Source organism: Podarcis erhardii (genome assembly GCF_964252035.2).
Source record: "Podarcis erhardii genome assembly, chromosome: 5".
NCBI lineage: Eukaryota > Metazoa > Chordata > Lepidosauria > Squamata > Lacertidae > Podarcis > Podarcis erhardii.
In genome coordinates, this window is record NC_138509.1 from 39,527,230 (window position 1) to 39,543,046 (window position 15,817).

Genomic DNA, 15,817 nt, shown 5'->3' on the forward strand with positions numbered 1-15,817 from the left:
GATGCAATTTGGCATGTGCTCCAAGTCATCCCAAGGAGTGAGAAGTTCCAAGACACTGCAACCCAGATTCTGGTGTCTTCTTGAGAAATAAGCACTCAAGATTGATGGATTTTTTTGGTAACATCTGCAATATTTCAAATATACCAGCACTTAAAACAGATAGAATTGCTATGTCTTCCAATTATGAACCAGCCACCTACATAACAAAAGGAAATGTCTTTCCTTTATCCATAAGAATATAATTGTCCCAGTTGCCTTCTCTCATAGCTTATGGGAGAAAGCTTTTTTTTGGAGGCAGCACTCTGGTTGTGGAACGCCCTCTCCAAAAAATACTTGCATGGTACCTATCTTGCTATTATTTGGAGTATTTTGTATACACCTTTTGGATTTTCATAAAATAAAAAATAAAGAAGCTGGAAATGGAGTGGAGAAAGTGGATAGAGGAAAGTTTTTCTCCCTCTCTTAAAATAGTAGAAATTGGGACCATCCAATGAAGTCAGTGGCGTAGCGTGGGGGGTGCAGGGGGGGCCGGCCGCACCGGGCGCAACATCTGGGGGTTAGGGGGCGCAAATCCACGGGTTAGGGGGTGCAAATTACTTGCCTTGCCCCGGGTGCTGACAACCCATGCTACACCACTGAATGAAGTTGAATGTTGGAAGACTCAGGGCAGATGAATCTTCTTCCCTTCTTCTCGCTGGGCACAGCTAAACTGTACAACTCGCTCTCACGAGAAGTAGCGATGCCCCCAACTTGGGATACCCTTAAAAACAGGATTAGACAAATTCACGTAGAATAAGGCTGTCAACGACTACTGGCCGCGATGGCTATGTTTTACCTCCACTGGAGGCAGTCTGTCCTTGAATGCCAGTTGCACGCAGGTCAAGGGGACCTCAAGACTTCTGGATTGGGCTGGGCAGGATTCCGAGGTCGCAAGTTAAGCAGACTAAAACCTGAGCAGTGTTTACGGGCTGGAAATCCCAAACCTCGCCTTTAGCCTCTAATACTAGCACTGGACCACCTTCCTAGTTTGTTCTTTGCTTCTTTCTCTCAGCCTTTGCCCAACCCCGAGCAACACTGGATTACATAATAAAGGTGCAACACTGGATGAATAAATAAAGGTGAAGCAGTAGTTTACGCAGGGACTGTCTAGTCCCACCACCAGCATCCGTGCGATCCTGCAATATGGACATATCACACACAAATTCGAATTTGCACAGGCAGCGCTACAGAAACTCAAGAGCGTTTCACACGAAATAAGCTTGCTTTGGGAAGTGCGGGGACTTCCCTTTTGTTCCAGGTTGGATTCCCCGTTATTTTCGTTTTGTTCTCTTCTTCCTTCCTGCTCCTCTTCCCCCGCTTCCCGCTCCGGCTTATTCTATGAGAACGCGGCAACTTCCCATTCAGACAACGGAAGACGCACGGCTCTGCCTACTAGCGTCGCGGGCCACGGTGGGGGAAAACGTTGCGCTTGCGAGGGAATTGTGACTTGCGCAAGGACCCGTAGGGCAGTGGGCGGGCATGAGAGTGACTCGGTTGCCGGTGGCGCGTTGCTAGGAGACCGAGGGACGCGGAAGAGCGGCGGGCTTGAAGTTGCTCCTGGGGTTCCAGAGGGGCAATAGCATGTTAGCAGGCGGGGGGCGAGGCAGGAGGGAAACCAGGTTGGTAGTGAAACCGGGGGGAAAGAATCGTGTGTGTGTGTGTGTGTGTGTGTGTGTGTGTATATATATATATATGTATAGCAGTGTGTGTGTGTGTATTGCAATGTGTGGGTGCATAGCAATATTATATATATATATATAATATTGCTATGCACCCACACATTGCAATATATATATGTGTGTGTGTGAGATATATATATATATATATATGCAGGTTTTGGTGTCCTCGGGTGTCTTCCCGTGTAAAAGTTGGGGTGTCTAGGCGACGTTTCGACGAGGTCTCACTCGTCATCTTCAGGCTGGTGCTTTCGGCTTCTTGTTACTGGAACAGAGCAGGATCTCAGTGTTTGAGTTCCTATAAATACTGTAGAGGGGGTGTGGTGTATAGCCTCCAATGTTCTGGGCAGAGAGGAAGTTCCCAGGCTAGTGTGCCTTTTCTTCTTTTGTTCCTTAATTACTTGAGAGATATCTTGAGTGATTTCTTGAGTGATATCCTGAGTACCACTTAGGTGGGTCATTAGGTGTGGATTAGTTGTTAAAGTCTTTGTGTCTTGACCTCTTGAACTTTGTGAAGAGTTTTCCTGAGAAGATGGCTGTACTGTACTTAGTTGTGCTCTGGCTTGGCTTCTTTAACACGGAACATCACCACAAGAGAATAATCATGGAAGCCATCGAGATAGAGAAACACCCTCACAACATGAACAAGCGTGACGACACATCCCGCTTGCCAGACATCTGGAAATTAGCCCTCCCCACAAAAACTGACACCAGATCCAGAGGCACACAGAACGCCAACACCAATCAACCACACCAGACCCAAACCCAGACCCTCTCCACAGATGAATTACAGACACCATCCAGTAGCCAATCCATGGTGGCACCTCCGGATGCTGCACCCCCCTGCAATCCCTACACAGATCTGGCTGACACAAGCCACAAAACCACAGCTCGCCCCTATACACGAAGCCAAGCCAGAGCACAACTAAGTACAGTACAGCCATCTTCTCAGGAAAACTCTTCACAAAGTTCAAGAGGTCAAGACACAAAGACTTTAACAACTAATCCACACCTAATGACCCACCTAAGTGGTACTCAGGATATCACTCAAGAAATCACTCAAGATATCTCTCAAGTAATTAAGGAACAAAAGAAGAAAAGGCACACTAGCCTGGGAACTTCCTCTCTGCCCAGAACATTGGAGGCTATACACCACACCCCCTCTACAGTATTTATAGGAACTCAAACACTGAGATCCTGCTCTGTTCCAGTAACAAGAAGCCGAAAGCACCAGCCTGAAGATGACGAGTGAGACCTCGTCGAAACGTCGCCTAGACACCCCAACTTTTACACGGGAAGACACCCGAGGACACCAAAACCTGCATTCCTGTACCCGTGAAAATCTACGAAAGCATATATATATATATATATATATATCTCACACACACACATATATATATGCACACACATATACTGTATACACACACACATATATATACATATATGTATTATATATTTCAATATATGTGTGTGTATGTATATGGGTGGGTGGGTGTGTATATATATATATATATATATATATATATATATATATATATAAAATTTTTAGTGTGTGTGTCTGCACACACACCTGCTTGGTGTTCAGAACTATGTTAAAAAAAAAGTCGTGGAAAAACAGACGAGACCCAGAATGGTTCTGGAATCTGTGCATTCTCCTCGAAGGAACAGGACGTAAAAATGTTCGAATACATATGCTGGATTGGCAGGTATAACAAATAGGACAAGAGAAAAGGAGAATAAAGAATATAAGGAGGGTTGGATAGTGTCTACTGAGTGTTTTTAAGAACCAGTATAAACAAGTAAATAACCTAGCAGGTCTTTGTGTCAATCCAGCAGAACAGAAGTGAATAGAATTTAACGGAGGAAGAAATCTGAAGAGTAAAAATTTGGAATATGCCATTTAATAGAAAAAATAAAGAAACCAGGAAAAGGGTGGAAGGGGAGTCACCAGGTATTTAGTTGTATGTCGAGATTAATATGAAAGTTGTTCAACTGTGGGGGGGGGGATGGGGTGTTTTTTTTCTTTTCTGTCTCTGTATTAAAAATGAAAAAAATGAATGAATGAATGGAACAGGGCGTATTTGTTGATGGCCTTCCGGAGGCTTTGCAAAATTCACCTACATCACGTGGTGTTTGCAGTTGAGATGATGAGGATGGGCAAGGGGTGTAGTAGTTTTTTGTTTGTTTTTTAATTGATAAGCTGCTTTTGTTTAATTATCAATGGTTGCAGTTGTGCTTTTTTAATGAAAAAATGACACCAACAATGTAAACAGCTTTGAGTTTAGGAAGCTTGCAAATGTCTTCAGTACCATGGCACTTTTGTTTTTGCAAGCTTTCAAAGCAGACCTAGTCCTTTGCATCTATCAGTGGGCTTAAAAAGATAAAGGTAAAGGACCCCTGACAGTTAAGTCCAGTCAGAGACAACTCTGGGGTTGCAGCGCTCCTCTCGCTTTACAGGCAAAGGGAGCCGACGTTTGTCCATGGACAGTTTTTCCGGGTCATGTGGCCAGTATGACTAAGCCGCTTCTGGCGCAATGGAACACCGAAACCAGAGCAGCGCACGGAAACGCCATTTACCTTCCTGCCGGAGTGTTACCTATTTATCTACTTGCACTTTTTGGCATGCTTTCAAACTGCTAGGCTGGCAGGAACTGGGATCAAGCAACTGGAGCTCACGCCGTCGTGGGGATTCAAACTGCCGACCTTCTGATCGGCAAGCCCAAGAGGCTCAGTGGTTTAGACCACAGTGCCACCTGTGTCCCATCAGTGGGCTTACTCTTGAGTAAATGTGACTGTGCAGTCTTGTGGCCTGATCTCACAAAGGCTGCAATCCAAAAACCACTCACTTGGGAGTAAGACCCATTGCACTAAGTAGGACTTACTTTTGGGTAAGCATGTATAAGATTGTACTGTAATGCGATTTACTTTCATATAAGTGTACGTAGGATTGGAGCCATAGTTATTGTGGTCTCCTATAGAGTGGATGAAAGAATGAATGTGGAAAAGTTATGAAACAGGCAACCAAAATGTAAAACTTTTTAGAAGTTTGTGTTCGTTGCTGTCAACATTTTAAAAACATGTTTATATTTAATATTGTTTTGTTTAATTACTTTCCTACTAGCAGATTTAGGGCAAAGTTACAACTAAGAAGATATGGAGATAGCAATCAGGCAGCACCTGTCAGATGCTGAGAGACATCAAGGTAAATGTTACTAACCATCTTTCTCTTTTTTAAAGATATATAATGTTGACTCTTTCTTTTCCATATACTCAAATAGACTAGGTACTCTCCACATAGATACAGATACTCCTAAATACAGATTGGGGCATTCCTAGGTAAATGTGCATAGGATTGCTGCTATCATTGTGTAATAAAATCCTATGTATAATACAATTCTTTCTGTTTAGATAAAAAGCCACAGAGAGTGGGGGACGGAGGGAGAGAGACAGATGTTAACCAGAAAGTTGATGGCTTGAGCCCACCTAGGGATAGCTGTGGGCAGGATTCCTGCATTCCAGGGGGTTGGACTAGATGGCCCTCGGTTCCCTTTCAACTCTATGATTCTATGATTCTGTTATTCTAACTGTGCTTTGCCCTAAATAGCCTTATGTCTATTTATCTTACATATAGAGTGCATACATATTTCAGAATATCCTGATATCATAGTATGCTGAAACTAATTTCAGGCATGCTGTGCTATGGTATAGCCCCACTGGCAGCATAGAAATAGCAAGTCTAAAAAGTGGTATGTTATGGTTGCTCCTCATAGGGAACTGACACCCAGTTTCCATGATCAAAAATATTTCTCATTTTGTTTTGGCTCATGTTTTCTGGTGGCTTGCATGTGGTGCAGTCTGAATGATTTGCCACACCTTAGACTATTGGCGACACCACCATAGATGGTGCATTGAAAGTCACACCTGAACTGTGCAGCTGCATCTTATGCTGTAACAGGCAATTGATCCTTCTAGCCAGCATTGTCTACTCTGACTGGCAGTAACTGTCTCAGGCAAGCATCTTTCACAGACCTGCTTTCGGAAATATTTTAATAGGAGATGTGAGGAGTTGAAACTGGGACTTATTGCATGCAAATCATATGGGCTTTTATTTCAGCCAGAACTCAGTTCCAGCACGTCTCAGGTGGGTGCCATTGCCATTATAAGAGAACAAGGGTTCATGATGAGTTCCAGCACCTAATTTTCTAGAAAAATAGCACTGGTTCAAGTCAAGGCTTGTGGAGAACTGCTCAGAGAACTGCTTTATCACATTTATATTTTGCTGGAACTGACACGACAGAAAACATCAGATCAAAACAAATCCTAGTTAATGATCATGCAGATTTGCCCTGATACATATTGATAGTCCAAAACAGTTTACTGTGTTAGGATGCAATCCTATACATACTTACTTGGGAGTAAGTCCCATTGAACTTAATGAGACTGAGGAGTATAGGATTGTGTTTTGTTTGGATACGTCTGATTGTTTACATTATGAAAATAAAACAGGTATTTGTTTGAAATGGCTATGTTATTTTCTGCCTAATTAAAATTTTATTTTCAAGATGTTGAAGCACTGAAGAGTGCTTACAAATTGATCAAATCAGCTAATGATGGGAAATCAGCCCTTGATGCCTTGGAGAGTTTCTCTTTTGACTTGTATGTCATGTGTGCCGAACAGGCTTATAAGGTAACAGTATGCCCCTTTTGTAACAATACACCCCTTTTTACTTTATGAGGTGTTTGTTCATCTTAATTTAAAACTGAAATCTGTTTAATTTTAGATGGGTTTTCCGGACATGAGCAATGACTGTCTACGAATGTATTTTAAAGGAAAACCTCCAGTTAACCAGTTTTTGGGTAGAGCATATTTGTGCAAGAGCCAATTATATACCCCTGTGTCTACTGATAATTTGGTGAGCATGTACTGTGAGTTTGGGTGTTGATTTTAAGGCTGTTCTTTTGTTGTGATCAGGTGACGGCAAAATTCCATGTTATATAGTAAACAGTATGATTTGCCTTCTAAGAAAAGATAAATCTTTGGAACCAGTTATTTTCCATTCCCTCCTCCCACCCTTGCACCCCATGAAAAGCCTTTCTGAAGGATACAGGAAATGATGTTGTTGGATAGGACATAGGTGTGGGTGTGCTGAAGCAGAGAGGAGGGGAGGGAGTTGTAGCTGGCTCAAGAGCTAATATGCACAACATATATGTTGGGGTTTTTAAAAAAATTTTAAAAATAGAGTGTATAGAAGTTACAAGTCATATTAAGTCAGTAATAAAGGCTTTGAGTCATTCCCAGATTTTTTTAAAAAATATATATATATTGTTTTGTTTTAGGAACAATTTGACAAATTCATTGTACATTTGCTGAAAGTAGTAGACTTTGCATTAGGTAACGCAAGGTAAGTCCTCTATATTTGGTTTCCATTTGGGGCATTCTTTGTGGGTTTCTTTGTTTCCACCAGGCAATATTTCTGAAGTATGGTTCTTGGCTAGAACAATGATATCACAGTGTGGAAGATTGAATTGAATAATTGTACCACTGTTTTCAAAAATGCACCCCAAACAGTGATCAATATATTTGCTATTTTAGTTCAGAGCTGACGTGTTGCAGCAAAACAATGAAGATCATGTCCGTATTCGATCAAATGGGATCCATCCTCCAAAATTAAGATACCTTTACTAGTCCTTACTTTTATATTAAACATAATAGTCCATGACTATAGGATACAAATGAGTAGCAAGGAGAATTTCAGTTACTTGAAAATTGCAGAAATTAGAAGCTTATGTGAAAATAAAGCTGCATAACGGCCACCGGCAACATTTAATTCTTAGAGAGTAAACATTGTAAATCAAGGTGGGGCTACCTTTGAAGGTGACCTGGAAACTACAACTAATCCAGAATCCTGCAGCTAGACTGGTAACTGGGAGTGGCCGCCAAGACTACATAACACCGGTCCTGAAAGGCTCCCAGTACGTTTCCGAGCACAATTCAAAGCGTTGGTGCTGACCTTTAAAGCCCTAAACAGCCTCGGCCCAGCATACCTGAAGGAGCGTCTCCACCCCCATTGTTCAGTCCGGATGCTGAGGCCCAGCTTTGAGGGCCTTCTGGCGGTTCCCTCACTGCGAGATGTGAAGTTACAGGAAACCAGGCAGAGTGACCTTCTCAGTAGTGGTGCCTGCCCTGTGGAATGCCCTCCCACCAGCTGTCAAAGAAATAAACAACTATCCAACTTTTAGAAGACATCTGAAGGCAGCCCTGTTTAGGGAAGCTTTTAATATTTGATGAATTACTGTATTTTAATAATTTGCTGGAAGCCGCCCAGCTTTATGTTCATTTCAGGTCTGTCACACAGACCACCTTTCATGGGCCTCTTGCCTCAGGTTGGCCACCCATTAAATAGACGATGCAGTGAAGTTGACAGCAAGAACTTGGTGGGGCAAAGAAGCCCCGAGTCCGTTTCACCCCTGCACAATATCATAATGTGTACTCTATTTTATTCCAGGTACTATTTTTTGATACATAATGCTTCGGTTATATACTGGAGGATTGTAAGGCCATTTCTTAAGCCTGGGTTCCGCCACTATCTTATTCCAAGCCTCTACCAGATTGTGCCTGCACTGAAACATCCCATTGAGCAAGACAAGGACTGGACTGCAGAACTGATGATGTAAGTTGAAGTTTCTTTCTTTCTTTCTTTCTTTCTTTCTTTCTTTCTTTCTTTATAAAATGCTTCTAAACCTCTCATTTGTATATAATACCAAGCTGGTATATATCAACATATGCAGATACAGTAAGAACGTAAAATACCATTAAAGCAATACAAAACAATCGTAGAAATGAGTGACTCATCTTAAGGAAATTTAAACAACTGAATAGGCCTGCTAGCATCAAAAGGTCTTCAAGTGACTCTTGAAAATTAGTAGCAAGGATTCTGGCTGAATTTATGCTGGAAGCATAAATTCAGCATGGGAATTTTAGAACATTCATTTTTACCCAATTGATTGATGGCTGAAAGATATAGTTCTTGGAAACTCTGGGATTCTTAGCTGCGAGAGTATCTGGTTGGTTTTGGAAGTTTGCTTTTCGTTGCTCACATGCCCAGACGCCATAACCCACTGCCCCCCCCCATCCATTAAATGACCACTCATGACAACATTCTTTGGTTCAAATTCAGCCACAACTTTATTGATTAAAGATGTACATAGCTTAGGTTTAGGCTTTAGGTATAACCATTTCAACTGGCCCGCCTGCTGGTTGATTCTTCCAGGGGTCGACTCTGTGGCAAGGGAGTCCTATGATATACATTAAATTGGGACCCCCCACAAAAATCGTCTTTGAGGAGAGCTATGGGCCTAGCCCCTGTCTAGGTGTCCAGACAGCAGCACCTCCACCAGGATCCCTTTAATGGGATACCCCATTCCCTTGGAGGGGCAGGCAAAGCCTTAAAACCTCCCCTCCAACCATGACTTTTACCCATTGCCTTACCCACTAATGTTGTTACTATAAGGTAGGCAAAAACCCCAGGTCAGCTAATTGGTCCAAAGAACAAATTCCTCCTGAGCACCAAATGCAGCAAACAATTGTAATCCATAGTAAAGTCAGAAAACGAACACTACCTCCATGATGGGCAGGAGCCAGCCTAACTATAGCAAGGGTGGGAGAGAGAATCAAAGTGCCAGGTATGAGGCCTGGCACTCTTTAGATACTCTAGGAGTAGACCTGAGTGAAGTCCTCAAGGAAATCAGTCAGGCCCACTCCCAGGAGTGCCTGCCCCTTGACCTAGCCACTATTGGCCAATTTGCAGCCAGGCCCAATTCAAACACTCCAGTCATGTCTTCTGTTGGTCAAGGTCCCAGAGGGAGAGACTGGGGGACCAGCAGGATGCCGCCGTTCCTCAACGCTACCCAACATTGACATAACACAGTATTTTAGATGTTTTCATTGTATTGTTGTAGCATTGGGGTGTTTGCGAAATAGAAATGTAATAAATAACAAAAAAAAGAACAAATAAGTATACTGATCATACTTTAATGCACTTTCATTTTGTGCACCGAAGGACTACAAGCAGCTAAAGCTCCCCCTCCTGCTTTTTGCTGATCCAGAAGTAGCCAGTCTTTGGCAAAATTACAGAATGGTCTTTCCTACTTTAATTTAGGGAAATCCTAGCAGTCCATTATATTGCAGGAGATCATGGTTCATTGTGTATTTGCAAACTTCTGATTGCTTTCTGGCTTCTTTTCCTTCCTTCCATATGCCTAGTTTGTAGCATAGCTTCCGTTTTCTCTTGACACACATATGCTTTGCCTTGGCAGAGATGCCAACTGCACACTGGAGCCTTTGTCCTTGTCAGTTTTCATTGAACTAAACGGATGAGACTTGTTGGTCTTTTATTGCCAATCAGATTACTGTCTCTTTCAAATGAAACTACTGGAGGACATGGTGTTGACAGATGGAAGGGAAAGAAAACTGATGGTATTTCTGAGATGATTGTAATGGCTCTTCATAGGCTCAAAACATTTCCTCTGGAGGGAAATAAAAGAGAAGAGAAATGGAACTGGCTAAAAAGTTCCAGCCAATCAATGCTGGCTCAGGTTTCTAAACTTAAGTCTGTCTGCATTCATCGGACTTTCACCCTTACTGTCAACATTGATTAAACAAAGGGTTTAATTTACAATAGACTGTTAATATAGTATTTTGCTGGAATAACTTTAGAATCAGCAAGCAAACTGGAGTATTGAGGGAATTTGAGATGACAGGAGGAATGCATCAAGACTGCTTGTTAGCTTCCTTGCTCAGTCCTTCTTCTCTCCCCCCCCCCTTTTTTTTTGGAGAATCATGTTAAGCACAGATCTTATTATTTGAGTGCAAGTGCATCTATCTAACCTATCAAAAATGTCAGTTACCTAAAGGAAACTTAAGTTAGCAATTTGACCAATGCAGTGCTGGCAAAAAACAAACTGACAAAAAAAATATTTTAAAGCTTCTTAGAACATACAAGGAAGGATAAAAAGTAAAATACATTTTACTGAAAAGAGAAAAAAAATATCTTACAGAAAAGGAAAAAAATACATTTTACAGGGCTGGAACTTTTGAACAACTGGTTGGTTGGATTAATCTATTTTAAAACATATTGATTGAGTAAAAAGCTGCCCCTGATTAACTGGGTAACATAATTTCAAATAAGGAGGCCTGTCAAAACTGCTGATGGCAAGTGCTATCTTACAAGAGGCTTTCATCCTACCCTATGCCTTTTCTAAGATGGTGGTTGTATCATTTTGTAAGCTTGAATGCTGATGAAATCAACAAAAACTCATATGATTATCAATGCAAGAGTGCTTCAGATGGCTAGCAATTTGAAAAGGAGCCTGGAATGGAAGCTAAAGGTTACACTTGCAGCAGGTAAATCAGAATAGGCCGCTCCGTCTGTGCATTCCTTTGGATGTGAGCACCTTAATAAACAAATGGTCTTTTGCAGCTTTCAAATGAGATATAGCGGTTTTGTAACATTGCTCATTTATAAACACCTTGCACAATTGTGTTAACAATAAACATTATTTTGTTTGTGTTTCAGAGAGTTGCTTGAGTGTTTCCTGGATGCTTCCAGAACGCAAGAAGCTATAGAATTTTCATCAACTGCAGCAGCGTTTATTAAAGAATATGTTCCAGGGAGATATAAACAAATATTTTCAATAATGGTAACTTCTGTTAATCAACATAGGAATCATATGGTTTCCTATTGTAGCAAAGGGGGAGACAGTTTTCAGCCCAAGGGCTTCATTCTCTTTGGGGAAACCTCTGGGGACCACATGCTGTAGCAGACCCACCACTTAATACCACCAATTAATAAGGTGGTGGATCCACTCCCACTAACTGCTCCCTATTAAATATGGTGCACCCACCTCACAGTACACCCATTGCACAAATTTCTACAATTTACCATAGATTATCTAGTGGGGAAACGTAATGATTTAGAGTCTCAGGCAGGAGTTGAACAAACAAACAAGAAAAGTTTATTGGACGAAAGAGGTTTATGAAACAAAGTGGGTCAGGAAATTATTTCTTTCAGGTAGAAGTTAACTTGTTCACTTTGACTAACTTTAAGATGTCTTGTGCTTAAACACAACACCATAGGCACAGCTCCTCTTAATCAGTTGGTACAGTTCAGTTACGTAAATATTCAGGTTTCCTGAATACATGGGGAAATGCTCAACTCAGTTTCTGTCACTTAGAAATTGCATTTAAATACTTTCAGCACAAGACAGCTTCCTTCACAGCTTAATACTTTGGTTCATGAGTGAGGGGCTCTTCTCCTAAGTTACCCACTCTCTTAACCATCCCACACCTGAGGTATTATAAATGGTATAACAGACCCAGGGGACCTCACCCCTTGTCAGTGGCGTAGCGTGGGGGTGCAGGGGGGGCCGTCCGCACCGGGCGCAACATCTGGGGGGCGCGCTCGCACTCGCAGCTCTCTGCCCCTACCGGGTTAGGGGGCGCAAATTACTTGCCTTGCCCCGGGTGCTGGCAACCCACGCTACGCCACTGCCCCTTGTTACTGGTTTGGGAGTCTTCAGTACCTAGAAGAACTCTCCCCTCCTGGCTATCCAGGTAGCCTGAATTCCCACAATATCTACCTCTCCTGGTTCAGTCACAGCCCTCCCAGGACACTCCTGTCTGTATACCTTTCCCAGAACCTCAACCCAGTCTCCCTATCCAAGCTGCGAGGCTCTGTCCTCTCGCTATGGACAGTCTCCTCAGTGTGCTTGTTTAACTTAACTCAGAACCAGTTCTCCCTGTCTCCCAACCTGAAACCTGTCTAACATCTCAAATCAAATCCTATCCCTCTTCTCAAACCCAGCCCTATCTCTCAACTTTAATCCAGCCCTATCTGACTCGCTCCCTCAGAAACTTCTTTCATTCTCCCTTCCCTCCCAAGTGCTATTTCTCACCCCACCCCCACCCCCGTGGCTATACTGACTCTGTAGCCAATCAGCAAGAGGCTCCAGCTCTCTGATGGAGTTTCAGAGGAACTGCATCACCAGACTCTGACTCTGCTGCCCGTCACACATGCTAATGGTGGTTATCGAGTCAGAGGCATAGGTTACCTTTGTAACACACAGACACCCATCTCTATCCAGGCAATCAAGAGGCATTATCACAACTCGGAGACATGTTTCAAGCAGGCAAAGCAGGCAAAGAGTACACAGAGCAAGGTTAGTCAGGAGTGTGGCCTGAGAGAGTCAGCTGGAGAGGGTTTGAGGGCTTCAGTCAGACCCCCCAGGTTCTCCACCCCTGGCCTCCTGTCTTGCAAGGCAAGATAAAATTTCTTTAAAATGGCATTTAATGATAAACCTGATTAGTTTAAGACAATGAGTTGAATGCTGTCGCCTCCCCCCTTCATTTTTTTAAAACTGAAGGCCATTTCAGGTTACCCAACTTTCTAGAAACTTTCTTCAATTCTGCAACTAAAAGTAAACCAGCCTGGTAGAATTTTGTTGCAGTTGTTTGTTCTGCACTGTAGTACACACCCTAGGAAAAAATGACTGACTAAATCTGATCACTGAGCATTATGAAATATGTATGCATTTGATGCCTAATACGATCGGTGACCCCCCCCCCCCGCCCCTTCTGTTCTATTTCTTTTCATCCTTTTGTTTCTTTCCACATGATCAATCTTGGGGTAATGGGGAATGGATCTTGCATAACATTTCATGAAATGAAAAATGTACTGGATTTCCCATGGATGTAATATTAATAAAGCCATAAGATAAAAGTAAATCAGGTCGTGCATTATACACTCCTCAAAGGTACCTTTGAGAAAAGCAACCTAGCAGTGGTATTAAACTACAAAAGCGAGTGAAAAATGGCTAGTGAGCTACATCTCTCAGAAGTGCCACCAATCATTTCTGTAATAACCACATAATAAGTGAGCATTCCAGTACGTCTGCAGTCCATGAGAAAGGGAAGTTGAAAATGATCTAATTAAGCAAAATGGATTGTTTAAGTTTGTTGCTATAAAGCTTCATTTTGGAATAGGCAAAATAAGCAGAAGAAAGATTGAATTAAAACTCTATAGCATAGCAGATTATTCAGTAAGTTCACATTTGCACCCGTTGCTTAATGTTTAGTTGCTAGTGTCACAATCCAGAATTGAGGTCATTCGCCTTGCTCACTTTAGTGGAGAGAAGCATCCTACACTTTGGAAGCCCATCTGGAAGGGAGCTTTGTGTGCTAAGTGAAGCCTTTATAAATGTATAGGACTCAATGTTCAAACATAAGAAGTTTCTTCTGGATCAGTCCCACAGCCCATGGCCAACATGCCCCAACATGCATCACTTTACACTTTCTTACACTGCATTTGCCATTTTACTGCCCATTCTCCCAGTTTGGAGAAATCCTTTCAAAGCTCCTCATATGCCTTTTCATTTTAAGTACCCTGAACAGTTTGATATCTTCAGCAAACTTGATTATCTCACACTTAACCCTTAACTCTAAGTCATTTGTGAGGAAGTGAAAAAGCACAGGTCCCAGTGCTGATCCTTGGGAAATCCACTTTCTACATCCCTCTACTGAGACCTGTCCATTTATTCCTACAGTCTGCTTCCTGTTTCTCTCCTTTTCTTTCATGACTGCTAAGGTTGCTCAGGTCTTTGGTGAGACTAAGGATCCTGCTGTGGTGATGTCAGACAATGGCATCGTTTGCAAACTTAAACATGCAGGAAAATGTTGTGAAGGATTTTAATCTTTCTTGACTTGCTCCTTGCTTTAAATGCTGATATAACTTCTATAATTGCTTCTAGGTGCGTTACAAACTAATGGAAGCTTTAGATATAGAAGACGAAGTGGAAAGTTCCGCCAATCTGAACATTATTTATAAAATCCAAACAATCAAGTTGTAAGTATTGGTTAATGTAGAATCTCAATTGTTTAAACTAGAGCTTTCCAAACTTTTAATGCTGGTGACACACTTTTGAGACATGCATCATTTTGTGACACAGCAGTTCAGTTTTACTAGCAAACTGGAGGTTAAACGAGCCCTTTTCCAGACCCAGGAGGAGCATGGGGAGTTTTCACGTGACACACCTACACACTGATGTGTCGCGACACACAGTTTGGAAAGCTCTGGTTTAAACCATATGTGCAATATTCAGTGCACTCATTCGATCAGCACAGGAAATTTTGGATACACAGTGGAATTTTGCTCCCTCTCTTTTTCCTGCTTCCTCCCTAAATCTCTTCTGGATTTCATCTCAACCTTCCAGAAAAGGTCTGGGGAGAGGAGGCGGGGAGTTCAGCTGCTCGAATGGAAATCTTTGCGCTAATAGAGCAAGTGCATTGGATACCACCCAAATTCTAGAGGTGGGCTGCAATCCAGAAAGCCATGAGTGGAAGAAAAACTGCTAGTGCAGTTCAACATAGAAGTATGGACCAGTTGCCTTGCAGGATCAACCCCATCCCTTTTTCTCTCTGTGAAATAGTTGCAGGCACATCCAGCAGCAGTGTCCTGGGTAGCTTGTTACTCAGGTGTTGGCCTGAATTGTTACTCAACTTAGGTGAGCAGATGAGTGACATGCTGCAGATCTGTCTCATAGAGGGTCAGTCATAAATGTTTGCTGAGATAGCTACTGTGATGATCCTCAATATAAGCATAAAGCACTCAGAGCCTTCCCTCCACACTCAGCTCTTCTGGTTTCCTGAATGGAATGGAATTTGGTATGCTCTTATGAAAAACGAGATTGCTTGTAGTGTAACATTTGCTTGCCAAGGCCTATTGTCTTAGAAGACAGGTCAAATCAACTTTTGATTTATTTTTGGTAAAAAAATTTTTTTAAAAAACCAATACTGTACTTTATTCACAAATCCTTCTTGTGTTAGAGGGGGAAATGTTGGTTGTTTAATAGGTTTTGAGATGTTCTTCTGTTAGTAATCATTGCATTATAAAATAATTGCAGGCAGTTAGATAAAAATGAGATTCCTCAAGACATTGATACAGAGTTGAAAACAATATACGGAATTTTGAAAGGATCTAGAAAGAAATTAAACCGTAAAGATAGGTAAGTTGCATCTGTTAGCAACACTCTAGAAGCTCTTTTTAAAA

At 42.0% G+C, this 15,817-nt stretch overlaps 1 protein-coding gene across 4 annotated transcripts in view; it reads left to right on the forward strand.

The window, feature by feature from the left end:
- Window positions 1-1,549: 1,549 nt before the first annotated feature.
- The window catches only part of CFAP46 (cilia and flagella associated protein 46), an 82,099-nt gene continuing 67,831 nt past the window's right edge, over window positions 1,550-15,817 (forward strand). For 2 of the 4 annotated variants that reach the window (XM_081863125.1, XM_081863127.1), the window contains exons 1-9: window positions 1,551-1,658; window positions 4,837-4,917; window positions 6,278-6,402; window positions 6,497-6,628; window positions 7,053-7,117; window positions 8,222-8,386; window positions 11,291-11,414; window positions 14,520-14,614; window positions 15,672-15,773. In XM_081863125.1, coding sequence (XP_081719251.1) covers window positions 4,869-4,917; window positions 6,278-6,402; window positions 6,497-6,628; window positions 7,053-7,117; window positions 8,222-8,386; window positions 11,291-11,414; window positions 14,520-14,614; window positions 15,672-15,773 — 857 coding nt within the window. In that variant the 5' untranslated portion in view covers window positions 1,551-1,658; window positions 4,837-4,868. Of the gene's footprint in view, window positions 1,659-4,836; window positions 4,918-6,277; window positions 6,403-6,496; window positions 6,629-7,052; window positions 7,118-8,221; window positions 8,387-11,290; window positions 11,415-14,519; window positions 14,615-15,671; window positions 15,774-15,817 lie in introns of all 4 variants that reach the window. The other 2 variants (XM_081863126.1, XM_081863128.1) reach the window with 2 other exon arrangements.